Source organism: Ochlerotatus camptorhynchus, unplaced genomic scaffold (assembly GCF_037179485.1).
Source record: "Ochlerotatus camptorhynchus isolate MF236.1 unplaced genomic scaffold, CSIRO-AGI_Acam_v1.1 ptg000023l, whole genome shotgun sequence".
Lineage (NCBI taxonomy): Eukaryota > Metazoa > Arthropoda > Insecta > Diptera > Culicidae > Ochlerotatus > Ochlerotatus camptorhynchus.
Window position 1 is genome coordinate 1264335 of NW_027040515.1, and position 26074 is coordinate 1290408.

Below are 26074 nucleotides of genomic sequence, written 5' to 3' on the forward strand. Positions count from 1 at the left end.
CGGTTCCGGGAACGACCGTCAGGTGTCGCCGTTGGTGTTTTTGTTTCGTCACTGCACTGATCAGCGCGCATCAGTCAGAGATTGTTTTGTTTGGCGGTTCTCGGTCGGAAAAGTAATACAATTAAGCGGATAATTCAGTACAGGAACGATGCTACGGAAACTGGATCGGATAGCATTGCTGAGGAGGCGGAATCCCGTCGCGGTCAATAAGTGGGTTAGCACTTGGTCCCCGCTAACTACGGCGTTCAACACACGGCCTGAGAGGCGAATCAATTTCACCAAAAATGAAGTCGTAAGTACTTATTTACCTCGCGTATCATTTCATAATCAAGACAGCTTTTGCACGGATTTGTCCCTGACCTTGAGCTTCGCTGTTCCAGGGACTGTTCAGTATCCCCGAGCTGACCAGCCACGAGGGCTTCTACGTACTGAAGGAAAAGGCTATTTTCAAGACGGAGGATCTCATCGAAGAAGCTACGTCATCCCAGCGGACTCGGAAGATGGTGACAATTTTCGACGAACTATCGGATACGCTCTGCAAGGTGGCAGATTTGTCCGAGTTCATTCGGTTGGCTCATCCACAGTCCAACTACAGTCATGCGGCGGAAGATGCCTGTATTACGATCAGTGGGATTGTGGAGAAGCTCAATACCCACAAAAAGCTCTACAAGGCCCTGAAGCGGGTCGTGGACGAAAACGATCTAATGGAGACGACGGACGTGGACAAGCACGTAGCCGAATTGTTTCTCTTCGATTTCGAACAGTGCGGTATCCATTTAAAGGAACAGGATCGGCAGAGGGTCGTTTACCTGAATGATTGCATTCTTCAGCTAGGCCAGAGGTTCATGGCTGGGGCTGTCCACCCAAGAACCATCAAGAAAAGTGTCCTTCCGGATGCAATTAGACCGTTCTTCTCAACCGATGGAGATAACGTTCTGGTTTCCGGCCTGTACGCGGATTCTTCCAACAACATGGCAAGAGAAGCGGCATACAGGTTGTTCCTTTATCCGGATCAACACCAGGAGCAACTCCTATCGGAGTTGCTAAAGTCCAGACACGAGCTGGCGGCTGCTTGTGGCTTCAAAACCTATGCCCATAGGGCCCTGAAAGCTAGCACCGTAGAGACCCCGGAGATGGTTAACGAGTTCCTTCAAACCCTCAACGAAGAACTGAAACCACGAGCGGAGCGAGACTTTGGCCTGATGAAAAAGATGAAAAATGCCGAGAACCGTTTCGAGTCTCCATTGGCCACCTGGGACACTCCCTACTTTACATCCACGCTGAAGAAGCGTTGTCTCCAAGCATCCGCATCCGAATTCTCTCCCTACTTCAGCCTTGGAGCTTGCATGGAAGGCCTCAACCTGCTGATGAACAGCCTCTACGGAATCAGCCTGGAAAATACGGAAATGGAACCGGGCGAGAGCTGGTCGCATGATATCTACAAACTGGCCGTTACTCACGAATCGGAAGGCCTTCTCGGACACATCTACTGTGACCTATTCGAGCGACTCGGCAAACCCAACCAAGACTGTCACTTCACGATTCAGGGCGGAAAAGTGATGCCCGATGGATCCTACCAGAATCCAATCGTCGTAGTTATGCTCAATCTATCTCAGCCCCGTTGGTCCGGTCCCACTCTCCTAACACCGTCGATGGTGGACAACCTGTTCCACGAAATGGGTCACGCCATGCATTCGATGCTGGCCCGAACCGAGTATCAACACGTCACCGGGACCCGGTGCAGCACTGATTTCGCAGAAGTTCCCTCAGTTCTAATGGAATACTTTGCCAGCGACCCTCGGGTCCTGCGAACCTTCGCCAAACACTTCCAAACTCAGGAACCTATGCCGGAGGACATGCTGGAACGCCTGTGTGCCTCCAAACACCTTTTCTCCTCGAGCGAAACGCAACTGCAGGTATTCTACTCCGCCCTTGATCAGGTCTACCACGGTGATCCAGCCCGTCATCAAGCGAGTACCACCGAAACGCTCCGCATCGTACAGGACCACTTCTACGGATTACCGTACGTGGAGAACACCGCCTGGCAGTTGCGATTCTCGCACCTGGTTGGCTACGGAGCTAAGTACTATTCGTATTTGATCTCCCGGGCCGTAGCATCCTGGATTTGGCAAACCTACTTCGAGAAGGACCCCCTGAGTCGGAGTCAAGGCGAAAAGTACCGACGGGGATGTCTGGCCTACGGCGGTGGCATTCCCAGCAGACTGCTGGTGTCGAATTTCCTCGGCAGGGAAGTGACGCCAGCTAATTTGACCAAGAGTTTGATCAACGAAATCGACGGGTACAGTGAGCAGTTGAGGGACTTTGAGAAGCACGTCTAAAGATAGTGCAGGGCTTTGCAACTGAGGGTTAGGGTTAGGGAAACAATGTTTTAGATGAAATATAAAGTAATCATAATGATGTTGATGAACTGCCATTTTGTAGTTTTTACTTTTTTGCATCCGTTTGAGATTTCCGTCCTTGTCGATTGTTTGGCGTTCTCTGTCGTCGTTTATTATTCAGTTCCTCCCGGAATCGAATATATTATAGAAGATATAGAACCAAAACATTAAAGATTTGAGAAATTTTTTAATTTTTTTTTTATTAGGGTAGAGAACTACTTCGGCCTAATCGCCCATTTTGTGCCTATCTTTGTTTTTTTTTTTAATGATTAATAGCGAATTCGTTCATTATCGGGGTTGTCAGTGTGAACCTCAACCTGATTTAGGTTTTAAAAACAAACGATCAAACTGACATTTTTCAGAAGACAAACAGGCCCACTATTGATTCCCGATCCAGGTTGGAACTGAATAATAAACGAATTCGCTATAAGTGAAACTCGAAATATTCCATCAGTTACAACAATTTAAGAGAGGCGCGACCCTGTATTGATAATTAAACCGAAATATTGATGGAAATATTGACATAATATATATTTACATAATTATATTTTTGACAATAATATTGATTATGTGAATACAGAAATATTGTCAATAACGATGTAATGACGTCAATATAGAATGTATTGACAATACGGTTATTGTCAATAAAAGCAATCGTGTAGGGTCCACTTAACGTAAAACCTTTTCGACAAGAAAGGGTTAATGGAATCGTGAAATTTGTTCATCCTGTCCCTGATCCAGTTTCAAACGACTACTGTGGAGAATATAATGAAATGAAAATTAAATTTCCTTGAAAAATAAAGCATTTTATCTTCAATATCAATACTTCTTATACCTTCTGGAAAGCGAACCACATACGTATCAATATATTGACACGAAGGGGAATTATTGACATTAATATTGATGATGTGAATACAGAAACATTGTCAATACCGATGTATTGACAATACGAACACTCTAAACTGAAGCCTACACGATTGCTTTTATTGACAATAATTGTATTGTCAATACATTCTATATTATACTATCTATATCTATCTGATTCCACATCTCGATCCACATCATCAATATTTTTGTCAATAATTCCTATTCGCGCCAATGTAATGATACGTGTGGGGTTTGCTTATAATAGTAAGCAGTGTGGATGTTTTTATTATGCACAATTTTCAACTGCCATATTCTGTCATTGAGAGGTGCAGGAAATTTCTCTAAAATTAATTACCCGTACATCCAGTTTCATTCAACAACATGTATTGAATTCCAAACGCTTCAAACCACTACTCACCAATCTCCATCGGCTGTTTGTCAGCCGGAGCTTTGTCCGACTTGGCTCCTCCACCAGGGTCCGCTTTCGGTTTGTTCTCATTCTTCTTCACTTTCTTGGCCTTATTTTCTCCACTCCCACTGGCTTGAACTTTCTGCTGCTGTCCATCACCTTTCTCCCCCGCGGTCTTTTCAGCTTTATTCTTATTTCTGTTTTTCTTTCGACCACCACCGCCCCCGCCGTTCCCATTAGCTGCTCCATTTTTATCATCCCCATAGTGGCGGTTCGGTTTTTTGTTGAGCTGTGGTCCGGTGAAGTAATTACCACCCTTCCGCGAACCTGACCCGGATCCTCCCTTGCCATCCGATTCCAGCCAAAACGTGGTGCGGGTTTTCGAATGTTGATAGCCAGGTGTTTTAGGGTCGATTTCATCCAACGACATTAGGATGTGGATGCTGGGTATGTTTCTGGTGGCCACAATCTGTTCCAGACCTTCCTGCTGCGGGTCCCAGTATTCTTCGACTCTAGAAAAATGAAATTCGAAAGATTGAGTAATTGAATGTGTGCTTTGCACGAATGACTTACTTCCGGTAGCATACCCGCGTGATCTGGTGCAGTTCGAAGTCCTTCTTCATGATCTCGGCACAGCTGATGGTTTTCCCGATGCCACCGCCCGTTCCGCTCCACACCACCGTACGCTGGTCGCCGGACTCCAGCGCTTTCCTGGCATAGTCCACGAGATTGAAAATGCGCGAACCACCCTTCACGTGCATCCACAGAAACTGCCCCGGAAGCACTTCGATCGGAATCTGCTCCTTGGTGAGCTCCTCCTCGACGTTTTTACCCTTCTTGTAGTGCATCATCTTTGGTCCATTTAGTGCCGTCAGCCTGAAAGTAGACAAGACAACGAGACACATTCACAATGGATATCGATTGGAACCGGATCGCAGCGGATTGTCGTACTGGCTGCTTCCATTTGCTGCAGTACAACTTTGTATGTGCGCATTTATTCACCATCATCGGCCGCCCGTACCGTTACGGGACGAGATAGAACGTAGTTTGAGGGTTTTTGGAATTCGCAATGGAATGTTGGTTCTTTATTATTGTCTCGTTTGCCGTTTTGCCAATCTTCCAATGTTCGTTGTGAGAGCTGGGAAGAGAGGCGATGATGACGACAATGTCGAGGATATGCGCGTTCTATCCGATGCTGGTGTCATTTCATCGCATCTTTGAGTATCGAAGCTCGAATGGTTCGTTTGATGCCTTGGGGAAAATTAATCAATATAGAGGGTGGTGAAATCTTAATACATTATTTTATATTGTAGATGCTGATGCGAAAATCGTACAACCAGTTATCTATCTTCGATGTTTGTTTTTATAAAGTAAACTCCCTGCTTGGTATTCCGTAAGTCGAAGATTTCATGCAGTGTATCTCAAAATTGAGCGTACACCTGAATGGACAATTTTTTGAAAGACTTGAGTAGATAGATTTTTAAAATCATGGCTAGTGGTTGAACAAGTTTGAGTAATTTCAGTAAAACGGTCCATTTTCAACTTTTTTCCTTGTGGGCGCCGGATTTTAGTAAAATTACTGGCATTTTAAAGATCTTTATTATGACTCTAGGGGCATCCCACTCTAAGCTTTGTATTTATTACGATGTACATAAAAACATCTAACTGATATCTAAGATACCTTACTTACCTTACCAATCAGGCTAAGGCCTTGTTGTGCTCTGCGGTTCGAAGAAGTCGTCTCTACTCTACTCGATCCATGGCCACACTTCGCCAGCCTCGTAGTCTGCGAAGGGTCCGCAGGTCGCCTTCTATTTGGTCGATACACCTTGCCCGCTGCGCGCCTCTTCTTCTTGTTCCTGTTGGGTCGCTTTCTAGAACCATTTTCACTGGGTCGACGTGCGGCAGTCTTACGACGTGCCCAGCCCACCGTAGTCGCCCAATTTTTGCAATGTGGACGATGGATGGTTCTCCCAGCAGCTGGTGCAATTCGTGGATCATTCGCCTCCTCCACGTTCCGTCATCCGTCTGCACTACACCGTAGATGGTACGCAACACCTTCCGTTCGAAAACACCAAGAGCGCGTTGGTCCACGTCTCGTGGCCGTAGAGGACCACCGGTCTAATCAGCGTCTTGTAGTCCAAAATAGACACGATTCCCTGCCATAATGCGTCTTTGAATTTCAGTACTGGTATCATTTTCGGCGGTCGCCAGTGTGCCCAAATACACGAACTCATCGACCAGCTCGATTTCGTCACCGTCAATCTGAACTCGGGGTGGGAGGCTAACATTGTCTTCCCTAGAACCTCTTCCTTTCATGTATTTCGTCTTCGATGCGTTGATGGCAAGTAAAATTCACCTAGCTTCAGCCTTCAGTCTGATGTACGTTTCCGCCATCGTCTCAAAGTTCCGTGCCATGATGTCGATGTCATCGACGAAGTCAAGGAGCTGGATGGACTTCCTGAAGATCGTGCCACTCGTGTCTATTCCAGCTCTTCTGATCAAACCTTCTAACGCGATGTTGAACAGCAGACACGAAAGTCCATCACCTTGCCGTAACCCCCTTCAAGATTCAAAGGGACTCGAGAGTGTCCCCGATACTCAAACAACGCACATCACTCGATCCATCGTCGCCTTGACCAATCGCGTCAGTTTATCCGGAAATCCGTACTCGTGCATAATATGCCATAGCTGATCTCGATCAATTGTGTCGTAAGCGGATTTGAAATCGATGAACAAATGATGTGTGGGTACGTTGTATTCGCGACATTTCTGCAGAACCTGCCGAATTGCGAAAATTTGGTCCGTGGTAGCGCGGGCACCCTCTTGCACAGGTGACAGGCGGCGGCATAGAATTTGGGAGAGTACCTTGTAGACGGCGCTCAGAAGTGTGATCGCGCGGTAGTTGCAGCAATCCAACTTGTCGCCCTTTTTGTAGATTGGGCGTACGACCTTCCATCCACTCCTCCGGTAATATTTCCTCCTCCAAATCTTGGCAATTACCCAGTGCAGCGCTCTAGCCAGTGCTTCACCACCGTATTTTAATAGCTCACTTGGTAGTTGATCTACACCAGTTGCTTTGTTGTTCTTCAGCCGACCGATCTCCTCCTCAACTTCTTGAAAATCAGGGGCCGGCAGCCTGTCGTCTTCTGCGCGTGCTCCAAAGTCTGTTGCCGTGCCACCTTCGTTTTCTGCGGCATCACCGTTGAAGTGCTCGTCATAGTACTGCTTCCATCTCTCAATAACCTCACACTCGTTCGTGAGAAGGCTACCGTCCAAGTCCTTGCACATATCGGCTTGCGGCACGTAGCCTTTGCGCGAACTATTTAGCTTCTCGTAGAACTTCAGTGTGACGTTTACGCGGTACAGATTTTCCATTGCCTCATGATCTCGGTCTTTCTGCTGACGCTACTTCCTTCGGAAAACCGAGTTTTGTCTGTTCCGCGCTTGTCTGTATCGCTCCACATTCAATCTTGTGCGGTGTTGCAGCATTCTTCTCCTCTACTAGCATTCTCCGTCAAACCAGCCATTTCTTCGGTCCGGGATTCCAGTACCTAGTGCCGCTGCAGCAGTACTACCTATGGTGGAACGGATTTCCCTCCAGCCATCTTCAAGAGAAGCTGCGCCAAGCTGCTCTTCCGTGGGTAGTGCAACTTCCAGCTGCTGCGCGTAGTCCTGGGCAACTCCGGCGTCCCGTAGTTGCTCAATGTTGGGTCGCGGCGTTCGACTTCGACGTGTGTTATGCACCGTCGAGAGTTTTGAGCGCATGCGTACTGCAACTAGGTAGCGGTCCGAATCTATGTTCGCACTGGGGTACGTGCGGACGTTGATAATGTCGGAGAAGAATTTCCCGTCAATTAGAACGTGATCGATTTGGTTTTCTGTGTGTTGGTCAGGTGATCTCCAGGTGGCTTTGTGGATATCCTTGCGTTGGCCGTTGTCGTTCGATATGGCATTTATACATTGCCTCCCGTCCTAGCTGAGCGTTCATATTTTGCCGTCCCGTTGCGAACAGCCGCCGTACACCTGCTCCAGCTGCGCATAGAACGCTTCTTTCTCGTCGTCGGGTCTCCCTTCGTGTCGGGTCTTCCCCAGTGCACGATGATGATGTAGTTGAAGAAATGGCCCTTAATCCTCAACATGCACATCTTCGCGTTGATCAGCTGCCAAAGCAGCACTACAAAGCCGGTTCCCAGCTCGTTGGTGGTGCCACAGTTCTGGTTCCATACCTTTTGTCCCGTCCAGCAAAGTTCCTGCAGTGCTACTACTTCGAAGTTGCGTGGTTGAAGTTCATCATAGATTAACCTATCGCAGCCCGGGAAGCCGAGCGATTTGCACTTCCATGTTCCGAGTTTCCAATCATAGTCCTTATTTCGTCACGTAGGCCTGTGCCGATTGTTCCGATTCGTATTTCTTTCTTCAGTATTTGCAACTTTATGTTTTTTTCCAGGGCGGCGTGTTGGGCCTGCCCCAACCCCCTCTGTCTCGCCGGGGGACCATCGTGCACAGCTCTGTTTAGAGTCCCACGCTGGCACTAGGACGGTGATCAGCCGCTTCTAACATGGAGAACACACGCCGTTTTGAGCCACACCTCCATGGTGAACAGACGTTCGGGTTTGGTGAAGCATTTCCTCTATCACCGTACTATCATAGAGGTAACTCTAAGACAAGAAGGTCCCGAAGAAACGTGCTCAACTTTTTGGCTCAGCTCTGGTACTCTCCTCGGTCCCAAGCTAATCGATGCACCACTCGAAACATAGAAAAACCCGTAACGTGGGTAGCTCACCTTTTCGTGGTACGTTACGGGATGTAAGATCTACCACCGATTCCTAGTCCCGACTACTTCAAACTAGGGGAACAGGATTTTTCAGTAATCCAAGGAACACATCTTAGTCCTTGTTACTTTTTATGCCTTGTTGATAGAGACAAGACTCGGCTTTGTCTACCGAGGATGATCTTGAAACAAGGCAAAAAAAATGAGTTAGTTGTCTTCATCAATAGCGGGACCTTTCAATTAGACTCGGATCCTTGCGATAAATGCAAGAGTGGCAACTGTAAAAAAATCGAATGCTTCATCATTTCTCAATAGTGATGGAGTAATACCATAGAGGTAACTCTAAGACCACTGGGTCCCGAAGAAAATCATTATTATTTTTGGCTCACTCAGTACCAGAACAACGGTCCCAAGCAATCCCAAGCTATTTCACTCACCCCTACATGTTCTGCATGAATCCACACATCCCTGATGTTATCTGTCAAACTTTCATAGCGAATCAAAACAAACATAGTGTAGTAATAGAATTTCAACTAGAATAGGGTACGTTAATCGTTTGCTTGGGACCAATAGGCTACTAAAGTGGTGAGTCAATTTAAAATCGTTAGTTTCGTATTGATTGTTGGTATTAGCTTGTTACCATCATTGCACACTGGGCCAAGAATGCAATCTAGCGGAGCAAAATTAATAACACCGAAACAAGTATTTCCGCGACATAGTACCAACAATCAATACGAAACTAACGATTTTAAATTGGCTCACTACTTGACTAGCCTATTGGTCCCAAGCAAACGATTAACGTACCCCATTCTAGTCAAAATTCTAGTACTACACAATGTTTGTTTTGATTCGCTATGAAAGTTTGACAGATAAAATGAGAGGTTAGTGGATTTTCCTATGCTTCGAGGGGTGAATCGATTAGCTTGGGACCGAAAATAGTACCAGAGCTGAGTCAAAAAGATGAGCACGTTTCTTCGGGACCTACTAGCAACAATCAATACGAAACTAACGATTTTAAATTGGCTCACCACTTTAGTAACCTATTGGTCCCAAGCAAACGATTAACGTACCCTATTCTAGTTGAAATTCTATTACTACACTATGTTTGTTTTGATTCGCTATGAAAGTTTGACAGATAACATCAGGGGTGTGTGGATTCATGCAGAACATGCAGGGGTGAGTGAAATAGCTTGGGACTGCTTGGGACCGTTGTTCTGGTACTGAGTGAGCCAAAAATAATAATGATTTTCTTCGGGACCCAGTGGTCTTAGAGTTACCTCTATGATAGTACTAAGCAACAGTTTTTATTTTATTGAAGTTTTATAGCAGATGATATAACCAAATTATAAAACCTTCACTGACGACCACATTGCTTTAACAACCTCCTGAGAACCGCTATACAGCCATGTCATGGCCAATTGGCCCAGTTTTAATGCAATCATTAAAACTTGATATGCGAACTACCTTAGGAGCATAGGTTTTATGCCAGTTTTATCACACTACGTGGTTGTTAAAAATGAAAACATAAAACCTCCTCCAGGTCAGAAAGTTTTAACAACCTTTTGATGACTACCATAAAACTATATTACAACCGCATAAATCGCTCCTGAAGAAGTTGATAACATATGATACGCAAAACATTTTGACAACCCTGAAGGTTTTAAGTTGGGGTTTTTTGGTGGTAGTTAATATAGAGAAATATTTTATTGTGGTTTTATTCTTTCGATGTTTGATGTGAAATCATGATCAATGTCAATTTGCAATAATAGCTGACATTGTTGTATATTAAAAATAAGACGACTTTATTACAATTTTGAACCAATCTGTATATGTTTCAGAGCATGCCGTTCAATATGTGTGGTGATTATAATACCAAATAGGATCATAAATTTAGTGCGCCATATGAATACTAAAATATAGGGAGATTTTTAATTTGTGTACATTAGCACCATGCATTAAAGAGTCATTAAAAGATTATCTATATAGTACAAAACTGTTACTACTGTTGAGCAATAACCAGTCACATATTATTTAAATATACATAGATGTATGAAAGTGTTTTATCACCTATCAATTAAAGCGCAATTATTCATACTGTGTGAAATTTGTTCATACGGCGACATTTTTTTCGTTATAATTTGCTACTCCTTAAAAATACCTCAATATGAAATATTCTCCAAGATTGGAATTCTATAGCATAACATAAACCTAATGGTTGTATCTTAGCATTTCGTAGTCCAAATTGAGAGCGTTAAGTTATATAGGGTTACGGTATGTAATGTGGGTCTAGTCCTTTCATTCGGCCTATCACGCAAATAAATAATTAATTAAGGAATATTACACAAAAAATAAGGAAAATATTGATCACTGATGATTGATAAATGTGTACCACACACAAATCAATTTATATCACAACATTTCAATACATTTTCAGCTCTCGTAAGTAATAAAACTGGTTGAGAATATCACTCTGTTCGGAGTTTTTAGCCGCCATGACTTCTAAGGTTAAGATGGGAAGGTTGCACTGACGATCATCAAATGGCCTGATTATGGCATTTATTGAATGGAATTACCTGATAATACACACTAGACGTAAAACTCACAGTTACTGTTTGAATATTTTATGTTTATTTTAATTGTTTAACAACGTTTTCACAAGTAAATCATGGACCCAACTTTAGGGACACATTTCTTTTCTATGTTCCTAACTTTGGCCCATGAAATTCATTTGACAGCATATAGCAATAAGAGTAACGTCAACAATGTGGTTTGCATTTGGATGATAAGGAACGAACAGGAAGGGAGATTTTTTCTGCCAAATCTGTATAATGAACATCACAATGTTTTGATTTAGATATTCTGCGGTCGAAAGACGATAAGCGAAATTTTTAATTTTTAATTTTTAACTTGAGTGATTTAATGTAGTTTTCGTAAAATTTTCTCTAAGAAATGTTTTGAGGAATGAAGAGTATTAAGTTAACAGTGATAGTGATAAAAAAAAATACATAAGAAAACGTTACCAAGAGCGTTTTTTTTGAGAATCAAACAGGATAGGACGAAGTTGCATCCATAAATAGACCCAATTTGGGGACAATAGACCGATATTACATACATTTCCCTGGTGAGTTTTTGTCTTAAAAAAAGTAAGTTTTTCAACTTTTTGCGGTTCCTGATAGCAAACGACATGATAAGCATATCTAAGCATACCATTTAGCAGTAGAATATCGTTTGCAGGTAAATTAATTGATGAGTTATGATTAAAAACGTAATCTATGGCTGCATATTAGACCGAGGTTAGGGACGTATACCCTATAAGCTCTATAACTAGCTTGCTGGTTTTATTCGGTACAGCGAATCAAAACAAAACAAAAACCATGGGAACCTGTCAAAAAGTCAACATTCCAAGTGATCCTCCTATTTTCTCTTGTAATCAAGATGTAAGAAATGCTTATTGGATCCACTAAAAGCTTTTTCAATGCAAGGTTTAAAGCCGTGATACCAATACTGGCCATCTCCAACCGGATTTAGTGAAACTGTCTGCGTTATTTTAAGAAGGGTTCGTGGATCTTTCGGAAGTGTATCGGAAAGCCGCTTGTTCAATCTTTTTAAGAGCTCCTTCACCGCACGGTGCCTTATGTTATATGAGGGAGCCCATAACTGTAGATCCTCCAGGAGTTTCATATTGGCGATCGACTCATCTTCATCGTGTTCAAAAGCACTGAAGGGGTTTTCATTTCATGTAGGTATCTGAATAGATTTGTTTTTTTTTTTTTATATTGGTAACAATTTTCAGAGTATTTTTTGTTATTATTGTAGTATATTTCTTATCTGTGAATCTTAGGCCTCTGATAAAGATGATAGTTGTAATGAGGCTTTAATGAAGGTCTCAAACTGCGTCATGTTTTATATCGGTCATAAAAAGTATGCCATAAAACATAATTGTATGTTTTGTTTTGGTTTTATTCTGTAGTTATAAGTAGTGATACAGAACCACCTTACAGCTACCGTTAAAACTATGAAGTCTGAGTTTTAATTTAGTAGTCATAAAACAGTTTTATAGACGACTTGACGGCCTGATTTTATGACAAGCACACAAAACCGTAATACAACCACAGGCTGCAAGGGATGCTATGATAAAACAATAATAAAATAAGAATAAATTTTTCAAGCATTTAGATTGTTACTTGGGAGTGTCTTGGGCAAAGTTTCACATCATAATAAGGACCATCTATTGACATAAACAAATAATTCAAAACTCTTCCGGAAAGATGGCACTACAATCTAATTTCTTTCTCTGGCGTTTTGGACACTTGATGTCTCCGGCAAAGTTGTTTATATTGACAAAATAAACAACTCTTTTGAAGACAAAAAATTTCCACAGCCTACTGGTTCCGAGTTACATGCAGTTAAAAGAAAAAAATGTTGAAAATATGATTTTTCCTTCTGTTTCAGTTTTTTTTTGCTTACTATCATATAATGTTATATTTTTCTCTTCTCAAAAACATTATATAAATAACTTTTGTGAAGAAACATACTGGTTTAAGTTTAAAATTTTAAAGATATTTTTGAAAAAAAAAAATGAAAAAACAGCTATTTTTTAACTTTATTATCTTCTAAAGCGCAAAAAATCGCAACCTAACATTTTCAGCAAAAATTAAGCAATACTCGATAAACAAAATATTAAAATTTGAGAGAGGAATATTTTGGTGTTTTTGAGATTTTTACATTTTAGTGAAACATGTTTTTTTTTCTATAACTTTTAATCATAAATGGCGTTTTGAAGACTTGACGATTTTGGCATAGTTGTTTATCTTGATAAAATAAACAACTCTTATGAAGACGTCAAAACTCCACAGCCTACCGCCTACCCCATAAGACGTAGTCCACGTCAAAAAACGATGTGAATTAATTTTGCGACGAGTCAACTCTTAGCTTCAATTTCACAGTAGGTGAGTAGTCTCACAGTATCAGTGGAGCTTGTAAAATCAATTCAAGCATGATATGTTGAGAGCAAAAAAATATGATTTTGCAAATGACAGGGCTGGTCGCAATCACTGCTGTTAAAACTAGTGATTTTAGTGACCACTTTGATGAAATAAGTGACCAAATAGTGACTTATAAATGTAAAAATAGTGACTAAAAAGTGACCTACAAGTAAATTTTAATGAAAACTCTTAGGAATTTCTGAGGAGCTTCAGAGGAAAATTCCAAGGGCATTCTGAGCATAGTTTCATAAAGTTTGTGGGAGAAAACAATTCCATAAGTCTTTGGATTTTTTTTTAAACACTAAAGGAGGATTACAATTAAATCTGAGAATAACTCCAGGACATATTCACAGGAATTCGGAAAATGAATTCAGGAGAGTTTGCCAAACAAATTATGAGAAGGAATCGAAGTAATTTGTGAGGAGAAATGCCAATTAATTCTTAGGAGACTTTCAATGTGAGTAGAATTCCAAGGGAAGGAGTGTGATTGAAAAGGAAATCTGAAATGAATTCAATGAATATTCGGAGAATCTTTCGAAAGGGTTTCTTACTGTGGAGAATTCCAAGGAAAACTAAAAGAAAATTGAATTCGGAGGATAGCTTCACAAAAATTTTAAGGAATATTTCAATGGAAATCTCCGTAGAATATGGAATGGACTATTTTGAGGTTTTGGCAACTACTTGAATGTTCCCATTTTTTTCCTGAAGTTAATGAAACTGCCTTGAAGTTCTTTTGTAGTTTGAGAAACTAGCGTGAGACTCACAATACTTCTCATCAAATTCTTAAACTTCCCTGAACTTTTTTGGACTTCCTAAAGTTTCCTAATTTTTTTCAATGATCATGGATCTCCTCGAAACGTTTAACAATTCGCTGAAGTTCTCTAAACTTCTTTAAAATTTATGTGACTTTTCTAATGTTCTAACGGAACTGCTCTGAGGTTCTTTGTTCTTTTCTGAAATTCTCAAAACTTAAAATTTAAAAATTTAGCTTTATTTTAAACCTGGAATTTATCCGTTAAAATACTGGAAAAACCTGGAAAAGTCAGACAATTTTATTTAGAAAAATGAATAGACACCCTGTAGATAGAGAAAGACGATTAAACGCCTAAAGCAAAGAATGATCAATCTTGAAATAAATTCACGCTAAAAAAGTTGAAAATAGTGACTGATTACACGAAATAGTGACTTTAGTGACTTGGCCTTAAAAAAAGAGACTTTTTAGTGGCTGGCTTGAAAAAAGTGACTAAGTCACTAAAAAGTGACTCGCTACCAGCCCTGAAATAATTATGCCATCACTGGTCATGACAAATAATTTTTGAGAAGATGGGGAATACTATTTAACTTTCATGATTTCAATTTGCTCCTCAGTTAAAAACTACATTCATACAAATGAAAAAAAAAATCTGAATTCCCGATGGAACAAATGGATTCTCGACATTTCCCGCATATTTCCCGGTGACTTTTTCCCGCGTTTCCCACTTTTCTTTAACTTTCTCAAAAGACCACACCTTCCATTTTTTTATTTTTTTTTTTTTGTGGAAGAAGCTGAAGTTATGCCCTCACATCTGGTACAGAGATAAATTTGACACTTCGGAAATTGGTTCATACTAAAGCGAAACAGGCGAGAAACTGAAAGAATATGAAAAGTTTTCTCACCGACTGAACGATTAGAACTAAAATTAGAGAGTGAGAGAGATTACTTTTATTTACTAAAACATAGTACTTATCTTGGTGTCAATACGAACAAAATTATGTTTAAAGCAAGGAGTGATTTGCCCTATCGTCAATGCAATTGATTCGAAAAAATAATCATGAAAATAACGATAAATACGCAATACATTAACTAAAGCCAGTGTTCACTCGGCTGTCGACAAAAGCAGGCAACTCTCGATGTGTGCTACGCGATCGTCTGTTTTCTCGGCAGCAACCATTGTGTGGTCCTCGTCATTGTTCTTCATCAGCAGTTCTTTCAGTCGATGCGTCGTCGACTTTGGAAAGCAACCGTTTCGTGATGAGTGTGTGAGTGCTGACCACGTTTTGCGCCCATTGTTGCAATGGACGCGCTCTGACCCTCGTTGGCGTACAACAATTTGCCATACAATGAAACTACTGGAAGCGGCTCCAGTTCTGATGGAGGAGGCTTTTTGGATAGCGGAAGATAAAATGTTTATTGTGTTGTGCCTTTTGACTACAGTTTTAAGATGTATTGTATAGTGACCACGAATCCTCGGCTCTGTAAAGTTAATTCGGTTGAGCCTTATCAAATAAATTAATAAACAAAAAAAAAAATTAACTAAAGCCTTACTTGAGGTAAACATGGTTCAACTTGCAGCACAGTTTTAGTTGCGTAGAAGTTTTAGTTCGAACGAAATTATTAGTTTTGAAATATGTGCCATTATCTCTTATGTTAAATTATTGAAATTATTATTTTCCTGCTGGATTATTCAAATTCCCGACATTTTTCCCGGTTTTCCCGGTAGACTTTCCACCCAAAAGAACCCAAACAAAATAACTCAACAACACAGTCTTGTTTTTCATCCCCATATTTATTTATTTTTTAAACATCATTCATTACTGTTATTACGTAAATGCAATCAATAATAGCGATTTATACGATAAAACCTGTTCAATTTATTCCATTCATTGGCTTATTATGTGACGATGCATAAGAGACTGTAAAAATCACACAAATTAAAACTGCCATTTCTTCACACCCACATGATTGGTGAACCGATGATAATGGCGGTCAACACTACATTATCGCCACCCACAATTTCCCACCGCCACCGACCGTAACTCGATGCAACCGGCATTCGGTTTTTGCTTGAATTTTCCTTCTTTCCTTTCGCACTCTCCGATCAGGTTCAAGTGGTGGGGTGTAAATGATATTTCAATAAATTCAATTAACTTCTGAACGGCATGGCAGTCGTGACCGGTATAAGACTAGCCTGGGTGTGCAACCCGGGATCGATGGATGGCTGCCGATGAATGGCAAGTGATTGTTCAGCATAATTGCACGGGGTGCGTAGGGTTGGATTTTGCCCCGGAACGCCGTGAAGGGTTTTTTATTTTTTTTATTCTGTCCCAAGTGGATGAAAAGATTTGCCTCACAGCACAAACTTTCTAAATTTACCTGTGGCACATTGAGGTATTTTCTGGCCGGTAGTCGAAACATACAGCAATACAATATTAATTTTTACATGAAAGTCAAGCCAAAAGTTCGATTGAAATTGATTTAATTTTCAATGATATCGTCAATTAATTTTAGATCGTTTAACGTGTAATTTTAAAAACCTGCTCCAGTAGGTACTCACAAATTACAAAATATATTTATCTGTGATGGTTGTAGAAACGTTGCGCCAAATAATACTTTAAATACGGTATCACAAATTCTAGATAAAGATATGATCGCATGCATTCAATAATGACGTCGCTCAAAGCGATCCAATTGAGGCTGATTACTTTCGCGTAACGAAGTTTGAATTTGACGTCTTCGATGTGCGGCTCTTTCTCTCCCATTCACGTCAAATCGAGCGTTTTCAGAATGCCAAAAAAAGTTAATTGAACCACGCATCTTCCCGCATCCATTAGACACTGACGATGAACGCGTTTGCTGTCGATGAGAGCGTCGAGATCCTTCCTTTCTCCAGTCCATTTCGAATCTACTATATAGATATATATGTGGTTGAATTGAACCACCCCAACAAACTATTCATCGATATCTTCTCGCGCATTGGTTCGGCCTGTTGCTGACGTCGTTGCTAACCGTCTTGGTTGGATCTCTATCGGGAGCGTCTTCCTTCATTCATGCTCGCAGTTAAATAGTCATCCATCCACATAATAGGCACACATTTACCCGGTTCGCCTGGCATTGTCATTGAAATCATCACTCGGGTTATTTAATTTTCCACCCACCATCTCATCATCGATGTCACCGTCGTTCGTCAGGGGATCGGAAGAGGATCCATTTAGCTATAGGCATTGGGTTCATATAGGGAAAACGTGTGCAGTGTGAAAAAGCGACGACCGAAAAAATAAAAATGGAATAGGAAAATGGCACAACAGCGTCGAACGAGCAAGAAGGTGCCAAGTTATGCGAAAGACGCTCAAGAATTTCATTCAAGAATATTTCTCTCCGAATAGTTTTGCGTGGGCGCACTCAGTTGCAGCAAGGATGTTGTGAGGTGGTAGATTTAAATTCGATTGTGGCTTCCGAGCTTTTGCGTTGTTTTTTTTTTGCGATAGGATAACAATAGGTGGTCCCCGTAAGCAGTCAATAATGTTTTCGAATCTGGATCGAGAAAACGTCATATTGTAACTAAAATACCGAGTTTTATCGGTAGTGGTTTTGTGGCAAAAAAAAGAAACTCAAGGAGCCGGAGATAAATTCCTATACAGGGAGTTTGTTTCCTTGTTTTACATATTTTCAGGGTAGATAGGGCTTCTAAAGTTATGAAAAAAATCCCCATGAACATAGGGTCGGAAATGACTGTTAAGTGAGTTATTCAACATTTTATGTTTTCTTTTAATGCCAACTTTGGTTAGCTATATTTTTTTAATCTTAATCTTAATGATTTCAACATACCAAATGAAAGATTTAAGTCTTAACTATCAGTGCTCTTTAGAAAAGAACTCGATTAAAGTTAATTATCATACATTAAAATTGAAAAGTATGTTGAAAGCACCAAAAAAAAAAACTGGTGAAATTTCATACATTTTAGTGTTTTTAAGTTGAAAATTTTCATTTCTGTTTATTTAGTTATTCTACAAAACATTTTCCATGCAGTTCCCTAGATTTGTGCCTTTGGTAGTAACCTTGTAGGCTTTATGGTTTCTTCGTAATTATTGATTTAAAACAGCCATAAAAACTTGTGACGTTTTCTTAAAATGCGCCATGGTCACCCTATTCGTTCGTACGTTCGGCTGTTGCAGTGGACTATGCACATGAAAATTTGGTGGAATGTTATTGTAAATGTTGAGCTACATTCTTAACTTTCGATTACCGCACATCTCCTGCGCCGAAAGAAAACACAACTGCGGAGATATTTCGTGGTATCGAATATTGCTCAGTCTCAGCAGATCACACAACGAGAGACACCGAATCGGCGAATTCTGTGAGCGGAAGGGAGGAAACTAGGTAGTGGAATAAGTTGAAGTCCTTTTTATTTCATAGCACTCGCAGCTCAGCTGTGGTGCTGTTTCGACGGAGGAGTGTGCAGCTCCGCATACACAGCGGCCCACTGCGTCAGGCTTGTGGAGGAATGGATGAGAACCAGGAAACTGGAGCTCGCCCATCACAAGACGGAAGTGGTCGTAGTCAACAATCGCATGTCAGTACAGCATGCGACGTTGACAGTCGGCGGAAGCACAATTAGGTCTGTGCGCTCTCTAAAACTCTTGGGGGTCATGCTCGACGATAAGCTCAGCTTCGGCTGCCACGTCGAGTACGCTTGCAAGAGAGCGTCTATGGCTGTGGGGGCATTATCCCGTGTGATGTCAAACAGCTCGGCAGTGAATGCCAGTAAGCGCAGGCTCCTCGCTGGGGTCGTAGTATCTATCCTCAGATACGGCGGCCCTGCGTGGGCTGCGGTACTGGATATTGACTGCCACAGGCAGAAATTAGAGAGTACACACAGGCTAATGTGCTTAAGGGTGGCCAGTGCATACCGCACTATCTCGAGAGAGGCCGTCTGTGTCATAGCAGGGATGATGCCAATCAGCCTTATCATTAAGGAGGATGTGGCGTGCTATGACGCGAGGACCGTTCGAGGGGTGCGCAACAACGCGCGAGTTGTGTCGACCGCGAGATGGCAATCGGAGTGGGAAAACTCCACAAAGGGGAGGTGGACTTACCGCTTGATACTTTCCGTATCAAGCTGGGTCAACAGGCGCCATGGGGAAGTAAACTTCCACCTGACACAGTTCCTGTCAGGCCATGGCTGCTTTAGGAGCTACCTGCATAGGTTCGGACATGCAAGTACTCCCATCTGCCCACATGTGCTGGTGTCGAGGAGACCGCCGAACACGTCGTGTTTGCCTGTCCACGTTTCGAGCCAGTATCGAGCGCTATGCTAGCGATATGCGGAGCGGATACCAGTCCGGATAACATCGTTCATAGGATGTGTGGTACCACCGAGAACTGGAGCGCGGTGGTGACTGCGGTCACCCACATAGTTTCGGTATTATAACGACAGTGGCGAGCCGAGCAGCAGTTACCTACTGCCCGACCAGATCGTTAGAGTATTGCTAGAGAGGCGCCATAGCGCTACAGCGGCCCCTCCCACGAAGTAATGCCTTCGGGCGGTTCCGGGGAGGTCAAGGGCCAAGCGCACAGGGTAAGGTTTAGTGGGTCGGGAGTGAAATTCTCCCATCCCCACACCCTGAGTTCCTTCTCAGGTGTCTGTGAGCAGATTCCCCCCTGTATAAAAAAAAAAAAAACAGGAGTCAGTTTTTTTTTACTGGATTTTTGGATTACTGAAAAACACGGTTAAAATTCAAATGTAATATTCGTAAAGATTAGATAAAATCGACAAATTTTATTTTTCATCATTACACGGGGTTAACAGAAGTAAGTCTGTAAATTTTCGTAACACATTTTCTCAACTTTGAATTTTTCACAGATTTTTTTAAATTTTACCGAAGAGTTCCGCAATTCAAAAACTCGGTAAAAATTACTGACTGGATAAGTGTGTACTGATGTATGGTTGGTGAAGAGGCTAGCATCTGGAGGGTAATCTCGGGCTAGTGAATGCTACCCATCCCCACTTATAATTCAGTAATACACTATTTATTCATTTCTGTTTGATAGTTTTACAAAGTTTGACAAACAGAAATGAGCATTGCAGTGTAGTTACCAATTTTCCAAGTCATAGACTTCAGATAACTGTTCAAAGTCCCAGATTTTTTTTTAACGGTATCATGAACAAAAAACCAAAGACCACTATGACAAACGCGATCGGTCTGAAGGGATCTTTTGGCTGACTAATGAAAAGCGGGAGGCAGAACATAGAAATTGTTTTAAGGTGATACGATCCAGAACCTCGGGCTCTGGTTCCACTTCGCTTTTTCCTGGAGTCCATTATCTGCTACCAGAAAACATACAATAACAAAACTGTGATGACAATTTAGTGCCTCAAATCGCAATTGTGCCCGAGATTAACTCCCTAGAAAACTTGAAGTGGCAGTGAAAGTGCCTATGATTTGTGGACGCTGAATCGTATCACCTTAAGAACTCAGTATGTTCCATTCCCAGGTTGGACATTTTCTCAACTTCCCTGGGCATAGAGTATCACTGTGCTTGTAATAATACAGATTCATGCATTGGTTGGCATATTTTTTTTAACTAGTTCGTTTATTTGGAAAGCTCAATCGCGTTAGCTTTACGGAGCCGATAGTTCATTGTTCTTTGTTTGTAACAAAATTCACTTAATTCTATGTCTAGTAGGAATTGGGCCGAATACTCGCGGCTTACTCGAGGTTAGAGAGGTACATTGTCGAAGGATAGGATCAGGGGAGGAGTTTGGGGGTAAGGTTTCGTTGTCTCATCAGAGCGTTGTCGCCAGTATGAATGGTAGTGCGGTTCTAGTTTCGTCTGGAGTTCGACCGGCTATGGTGACCAGTGGGCGACGATGAGACTCATCGAGACGGGGGGACAAGACAAACAAAAACTATTAAAGAGAGACAAAAGACGAAGGAACTAAATTCTTATACTAGACATTTGAAGAAACACATAAACCGAATGCATATAGCAGATATCGCGAGTTCCCAACACGTCTCTGATAGGAACATAGGGTTGTCTTCCTTGGGCCTCAAGGGTATTCAAAAGTCGCTCTCTGGCGGCGTCATTATCCGTACATTGCCAAACTGCGTGATCGATGTCATCGTAACCGTTGTTGCTGTCTACGAGGTTTATTCTATTGAGATGAGCATCTAGCGAGTAGTGGTTGGACATAAGTCTCATCACTCATCACGCGAATGAAGTCACGACTTAAGTCCAAGCCTTTAAACCACGCTCTCGAAGAAACATTAGGAATAATTTAATGTAACCACCGTCCAAGATTTCCATTGTCCCAATCGGTTTGCCAACTCGAAAGGGTACTCTGACGCACTAAATGGTAAAATTCATCGTGTGAAATTTGCCTGTCATAAAATTCGCCTTCCTGCGCGCCCACCTTTGCGAGAGAGTTCACCTTCTCATTGCCTGGGATTGAGCAATGTGAGGGGACCCATACAAAGGATCATATATGATCTTTCGACCAGTACACTCATCAGTACACTACCTTTGAAAGCAAATAAGATGAGTGCCTACTTGGTTTCATCGACCGAATAGCCTCAATCAAACTGAGACTATCCGAGAAGATATGGTCTGCGGGCATGTTGGAAAATCATCCCCAATGCGAAGTTGATTGCTGCCAGCTCAGCAACATTGGTTGGCATAGAAAGCTTTCAATTAATTACTGTGACATGCAAGCTTCAGGAAAAGTCATGCGAAAAGAGGGCAATCAAAGCATTACTGAAAATTTCATAGAAGCTCGCGGATTTCAGAAAAGTTTTGCAATCTCTAAGGCATAGACACAGAAAATGTATGAATTAAAAAAAAAAACTTTCTATCAGCATCAGTGAAATTCATCGAATTTCGAAGAAATGCAGGCAAACTGTGCTAACTTCAGACAATATCCGTGGAAATAAAACAACTTCTAAGAACTACAAAAGACGCTTTTAGAAGTTCAGAAAATAAATACTTACTTTAGAGAAGTCCTGCAAATTTTGAAGAACTTCTACGAGCTTCAGGAATAATAATGAAACTCCAAGAATTCTTCTTTGACAATCATTTAATATTTCTGAAGTTTGCTGAATTTTGAAAAAGTTTTCAAAAGTCATGTAAAATTTACAGAAGTGTAGTTTGTTTATTTTTTTCACAGCTGTATAATATTCTCTTGATATTTCCGCAATTTTTGATATATTTTTTTCCGTAAAAAAAAAAATTAAAGGGTTGTGTCCTAGACACGACCGCAGTATGACGGAGAATCTTTCTATCTTTCTCTATCTATGATGCATGATATATGCATTTAGGTTAACATCTGACGCCCCTCCTTTTTTACATATTTTGCAGAAAACATAATTTCTAAGCCCCGCAACTGACATGATTTCCCACCATTTTATCATGAATGGGAGCGCTGCCCATAAATGAGAAATTGGCTAATAAGCCATTTTTGTCAAAATCGAGAAAATTCAGAAATTTTTCGGTTTTACAGCTTATCGCAAGACTCTTTAATTAAATATATTATGGAAAGAATGTTTTTATTTATTTATAACAGCTTTATTGATGTATAATAAATGGAAAGAGCAAGGAAAATGAAAATGGTAAATGTTACAATATAATCACACATTATTATTATGCTCCTTCATTGGTATTATGATTCTTCATCCGATATGTCATCGTGGGTTGGAAGGTTATACCAGTACATTTTTTTGTCGGGAGGCAACAACGGTAGAATTTTTTGTATTATTCCTTGCTTACGTGTAAGTTCGACTCCTTTTGGTAACATCCGGAAATGCATCGTAGATGAAATGTCGAAATCAGCTGATTGAACTTTCCTGATTTGTTCTCTGGTGAAGAAGTTGCACAATTTTGTTGCTCCAGAAAATTCATTGGCGTACGTAAAATTATACGATCCTCTTGAAAATACGATAAGCTTCACCTCTTTGTGTCCCGGTTCAAAATACTTAAATTCAATAACGTTAGTCTCAAGCAACGTTGAATTTACAAGAAGGATCATAAATAAGAACAGATTCCAGTTCTTATTCTGACTACTACAATTATCTAGCCAAAACACAATATGCTTAGCGCTCCGCTCAATTTGCAGATATTTTAGAAAGCAGCTCGTGATGTCTGATGCCTTTCTGCCGCTAATGGATTCATCCCAAACGAAACCATAAACTACACCATGCTTTGCTCCTCCAACTGGAGCAAACGTTTGGTGCAAAATGTTTATTCGCTTCGTGAATATGACGGTTTTATAAGAGTCCATCCTTGGTATTTGAACCACCTGTAATAAGCATCAATACTCAATAAATATTCATGTGTTGTTATTGAATGCAAAAAAATACCTTTTGCAGATCAACGGACATAATTATTGCTTTCTTATTGGTTTTATCCTTTTGATATTCTTCGCGAGATGTGCGTGCCCGTAGATTATGATCGTGCCACATTTTGCAGGCTTCACAAAGATCAATGGCTGGTTCGTTTGTTGGTGAATCATGATTAAGGCCAGCCTCAGCTACATGCTGATGGTGAATTTCACATACTTCGCATTCTTCTAGTCCAAGCTTGGTGAATTTGATGTTCATAGCTCGAAGTATGCTGTAGTAAAAAATATAATTTTTTAAATGTCCACAGATTTATACAAGAAAACATACCCGCAGTAATATTGGTATGAACACTTCGATTTTCATCGGTCTGCTTTGCAATATATGCATCAAACAAGCGTCTGGCTGAAAGGTCCGAAGGCAAGTATTTAACATTTGGAGCATGGATCCGTCGATAGTGAGATATCGTAGGATTATGTAATAGTATGTCTTCCGTGACCATCTTTTTCAGATCTCTGCTCTTTAATTTTTGAAGCATACCCCTCTTATCAATATTCCAGTCACGCGATGCTTCTTTCTTGAACGCGCGAGAGATAGTATTACTGAAATTTACAATTGATGTACTACAAACAAATACTACGCCTATTAAGAACAGAATTCATACCTGCAAGATTTTTCATACCCAATTGTGTTCAGAAAAAATGTTGCACAAACGTTCTGCGAACTGAAAAAGGAATCTTTCAAATGATATTTATATGTAAAACATTTCCGATGCACAACGGCACGTATGCGTCTACGTTTAACTTCGATCTGCAGAACGTTTTCCCGGATAAAACCTTTTTGATCGGCAGGCGTCTTGTTCCAATACGACTCATTGATGCGTAGCCGCATTTCTCTATCTATTTTAGATTCACAATCCAGAGGACATGCTGCACAATTTCCAGGCACCACTGTGTGTTTTATTCGCTTAATCGTTTTAGTCTCCAGAGCTACTGCTTCTCGCTTTGTGGGTTTACGACGCGGAATACTGTCATCTGGCTCCTGCTCACTTTCACTAGTGGTTCCGTATTGTTGTTGATAATTTAAAGCCATATCTAGCTGGAATTCACACCACAATAAACGAGAACGTATGCACGTTAGCCAAAACAAATGACCGTTTGGCGAATTTCCCTGAGATTGTAATTGAAAAAATGGCTACTATGATTAAAAATCAGCCTTTATAGAAAATGGCTATTAGTTTCGTTGTTTTTATTCAACGGCATGTTTCCGGCATAGGCAAATACTGTTATGTATATTTTAAAAGACAATTTTATCTAGTAAAACTTATTCAACCAACAAAAATGTTAAAATTGCATTTTTCTCCATTTTTTCTGCTTCAGGCACATTAGCCAATTTCTCATTTATGGGCAGGCAGCGGGGCAGAACGTTTCTTTTGTGCAGAATATGGAAAAAAGGATGGACTTTTGGATGTTAATATTCAGTGCCAACATTTCAAAGGGGCGTAATTGCATTTTTAAACAATGGCTTTAGCCGTCGATTTCTCGCGAATTAAAGCTCACTCATGAAAAATAATGACACCAACAGGTAGATAAATGTTTCCTCTGGACTTTGGATGTAGATGAATGTTTCCTCTACCAGCTAGCATTGTTATTTTGGAGGGGTGAGATTTCATTCGCGAGAAATTGACGGCTAAAGCCATTGTTTACAAAAGCAATTACGCCCCTTTGAAATGTTGGCACTGATATATAGGAGTACCAGATATGTTTTACCGTCAGTTGAGTGTAATTCACCAACTTAATATCATCGAATATGTCTTTCAAGCAATTTTTTTCTCAAATTCGAAAGTTTTGGTGCGGGAAGAAATTAAGGGAAAAACTACTGTTTTTACTAATAATTGTGGTTTGTTTAAAATTTATTTCCCGGAAAAAAAAGTGATCGTCAAAGTCTTTGTCTTTTTAGGGTTATTGTTGAGGGGGGGGGGGGAGAGAGAGGTTGTTGTGAAGGGGGAGGGGGTTTACATACATTGCTTTTCCTCATTCCTCATTGTATCGCATTCCTCATTGTGGTCACGCCCTGATCCGCAAGCAGGACCAAGTCAGCGGCTATATACATGTATATACATATATTACATTATATATACATATATAGGGGGAATGCAGGTAATGTCGGCCTAAGTGTCCCTAATTTGGTCCCATACATAAATTCAGCAATCGACTAAATTTTCAATAGCAACCAAAAATATCCATTAGTAACGTCCCAATAACGCGTTCATCTAGATAAAATTGATAAATAGCAGATTTTTAGCGATGGGCCCAATCTTAGATCCATAGGCCAACATTAGAGACATTTCCCCTATATAGTTGAATATCTTGTTACGTCCAATGATTTTTCAACTTCCAATGAGTTTAGAATGAACGCCAGATTATTATAGTTCTTGTAAATTAATGTCAAACATTGTTCAAAACAACAAACTTGCATACATCTTTTAAGCAATTTTAATGTTGTGTTGCTTACGCCAGATATAACATAATTTTTCTGGTGTCTTGCCATT

At 40.9% G+C, this 26074-nt stretch overlaps 2 protein-coding genes across 3 annotated transcripts in view; one reads left to right on the forward strand and one right to left on the reverse strand.

Moving 5' to 3' along the window:
• The first annotated feature begins 84 nt into the window (after positions 1 to 84).
• LOC135706926 (mitochondrial intermediate peptidase) lies at positions 85 to 2389 on the forward strand. The gene is made up of 2 exons (XM_065228613.1): positions 85 to 292; positions 381 to 2389. Exons 1-2 carry the CDS (start codon positions 149 to 151, stop codon positions 2337 to 2339), a joined length of 2103 nt encoding a protein of 700 aa, XP_065084685.1. The 5' UTR covers positions 85 to 148; the 3' UTR covers positions 2340 to 2389.
• A 1244-nt stretch (positions 2390 to 3633) lies between these two features.
• The window catches only part of Rpp25 (ribonuclease P protein subunit Rpp25), a 489635-nt gene continuing 467194 nt past the window's right edge, over positions 3634 to 26074 (reverse strand). For both annotated transcript variants that reach the window (XM_065228745.1, XM_065228737.1), the window contains 2 exons: positions 4249 to 4551; positions 3634 to 4187 (listed from right to left, as the gene is read on the reverse strand). In XM_065228745.1, the coding sequence (XP_065084817.1) occupies positions 3677 to 4187; positions 4249 to 4526 (789 nt within the window). In that variant the 5' untranslated portion in view covers positions 4527 to 4551 and the 3' untranslated portion in view covers positions 3634 to 3676. The remainder of the gene's footprint in view (positions 4188 to 4248; positions 4552 to 26074) is intronic.

What these genes read in the sequence shown, in the direction of transcription:
- LOC135706926 (XM_065228613.1), top strand. Translation starts at nt 149, where the DNA reads ATGCTACGGAAACTGGATCGGATAGCATTGCTGAGGAGGCGGAATCCC. An exon ending in ATTTCACCAAAAATGAAGTC is followed by an intron (nt 293 to 380) that starts GTAAGTACTTAT and finishes TCGCTGTTCCAG; the next exon opens with GGACTGTTCAGTATCCCCGA.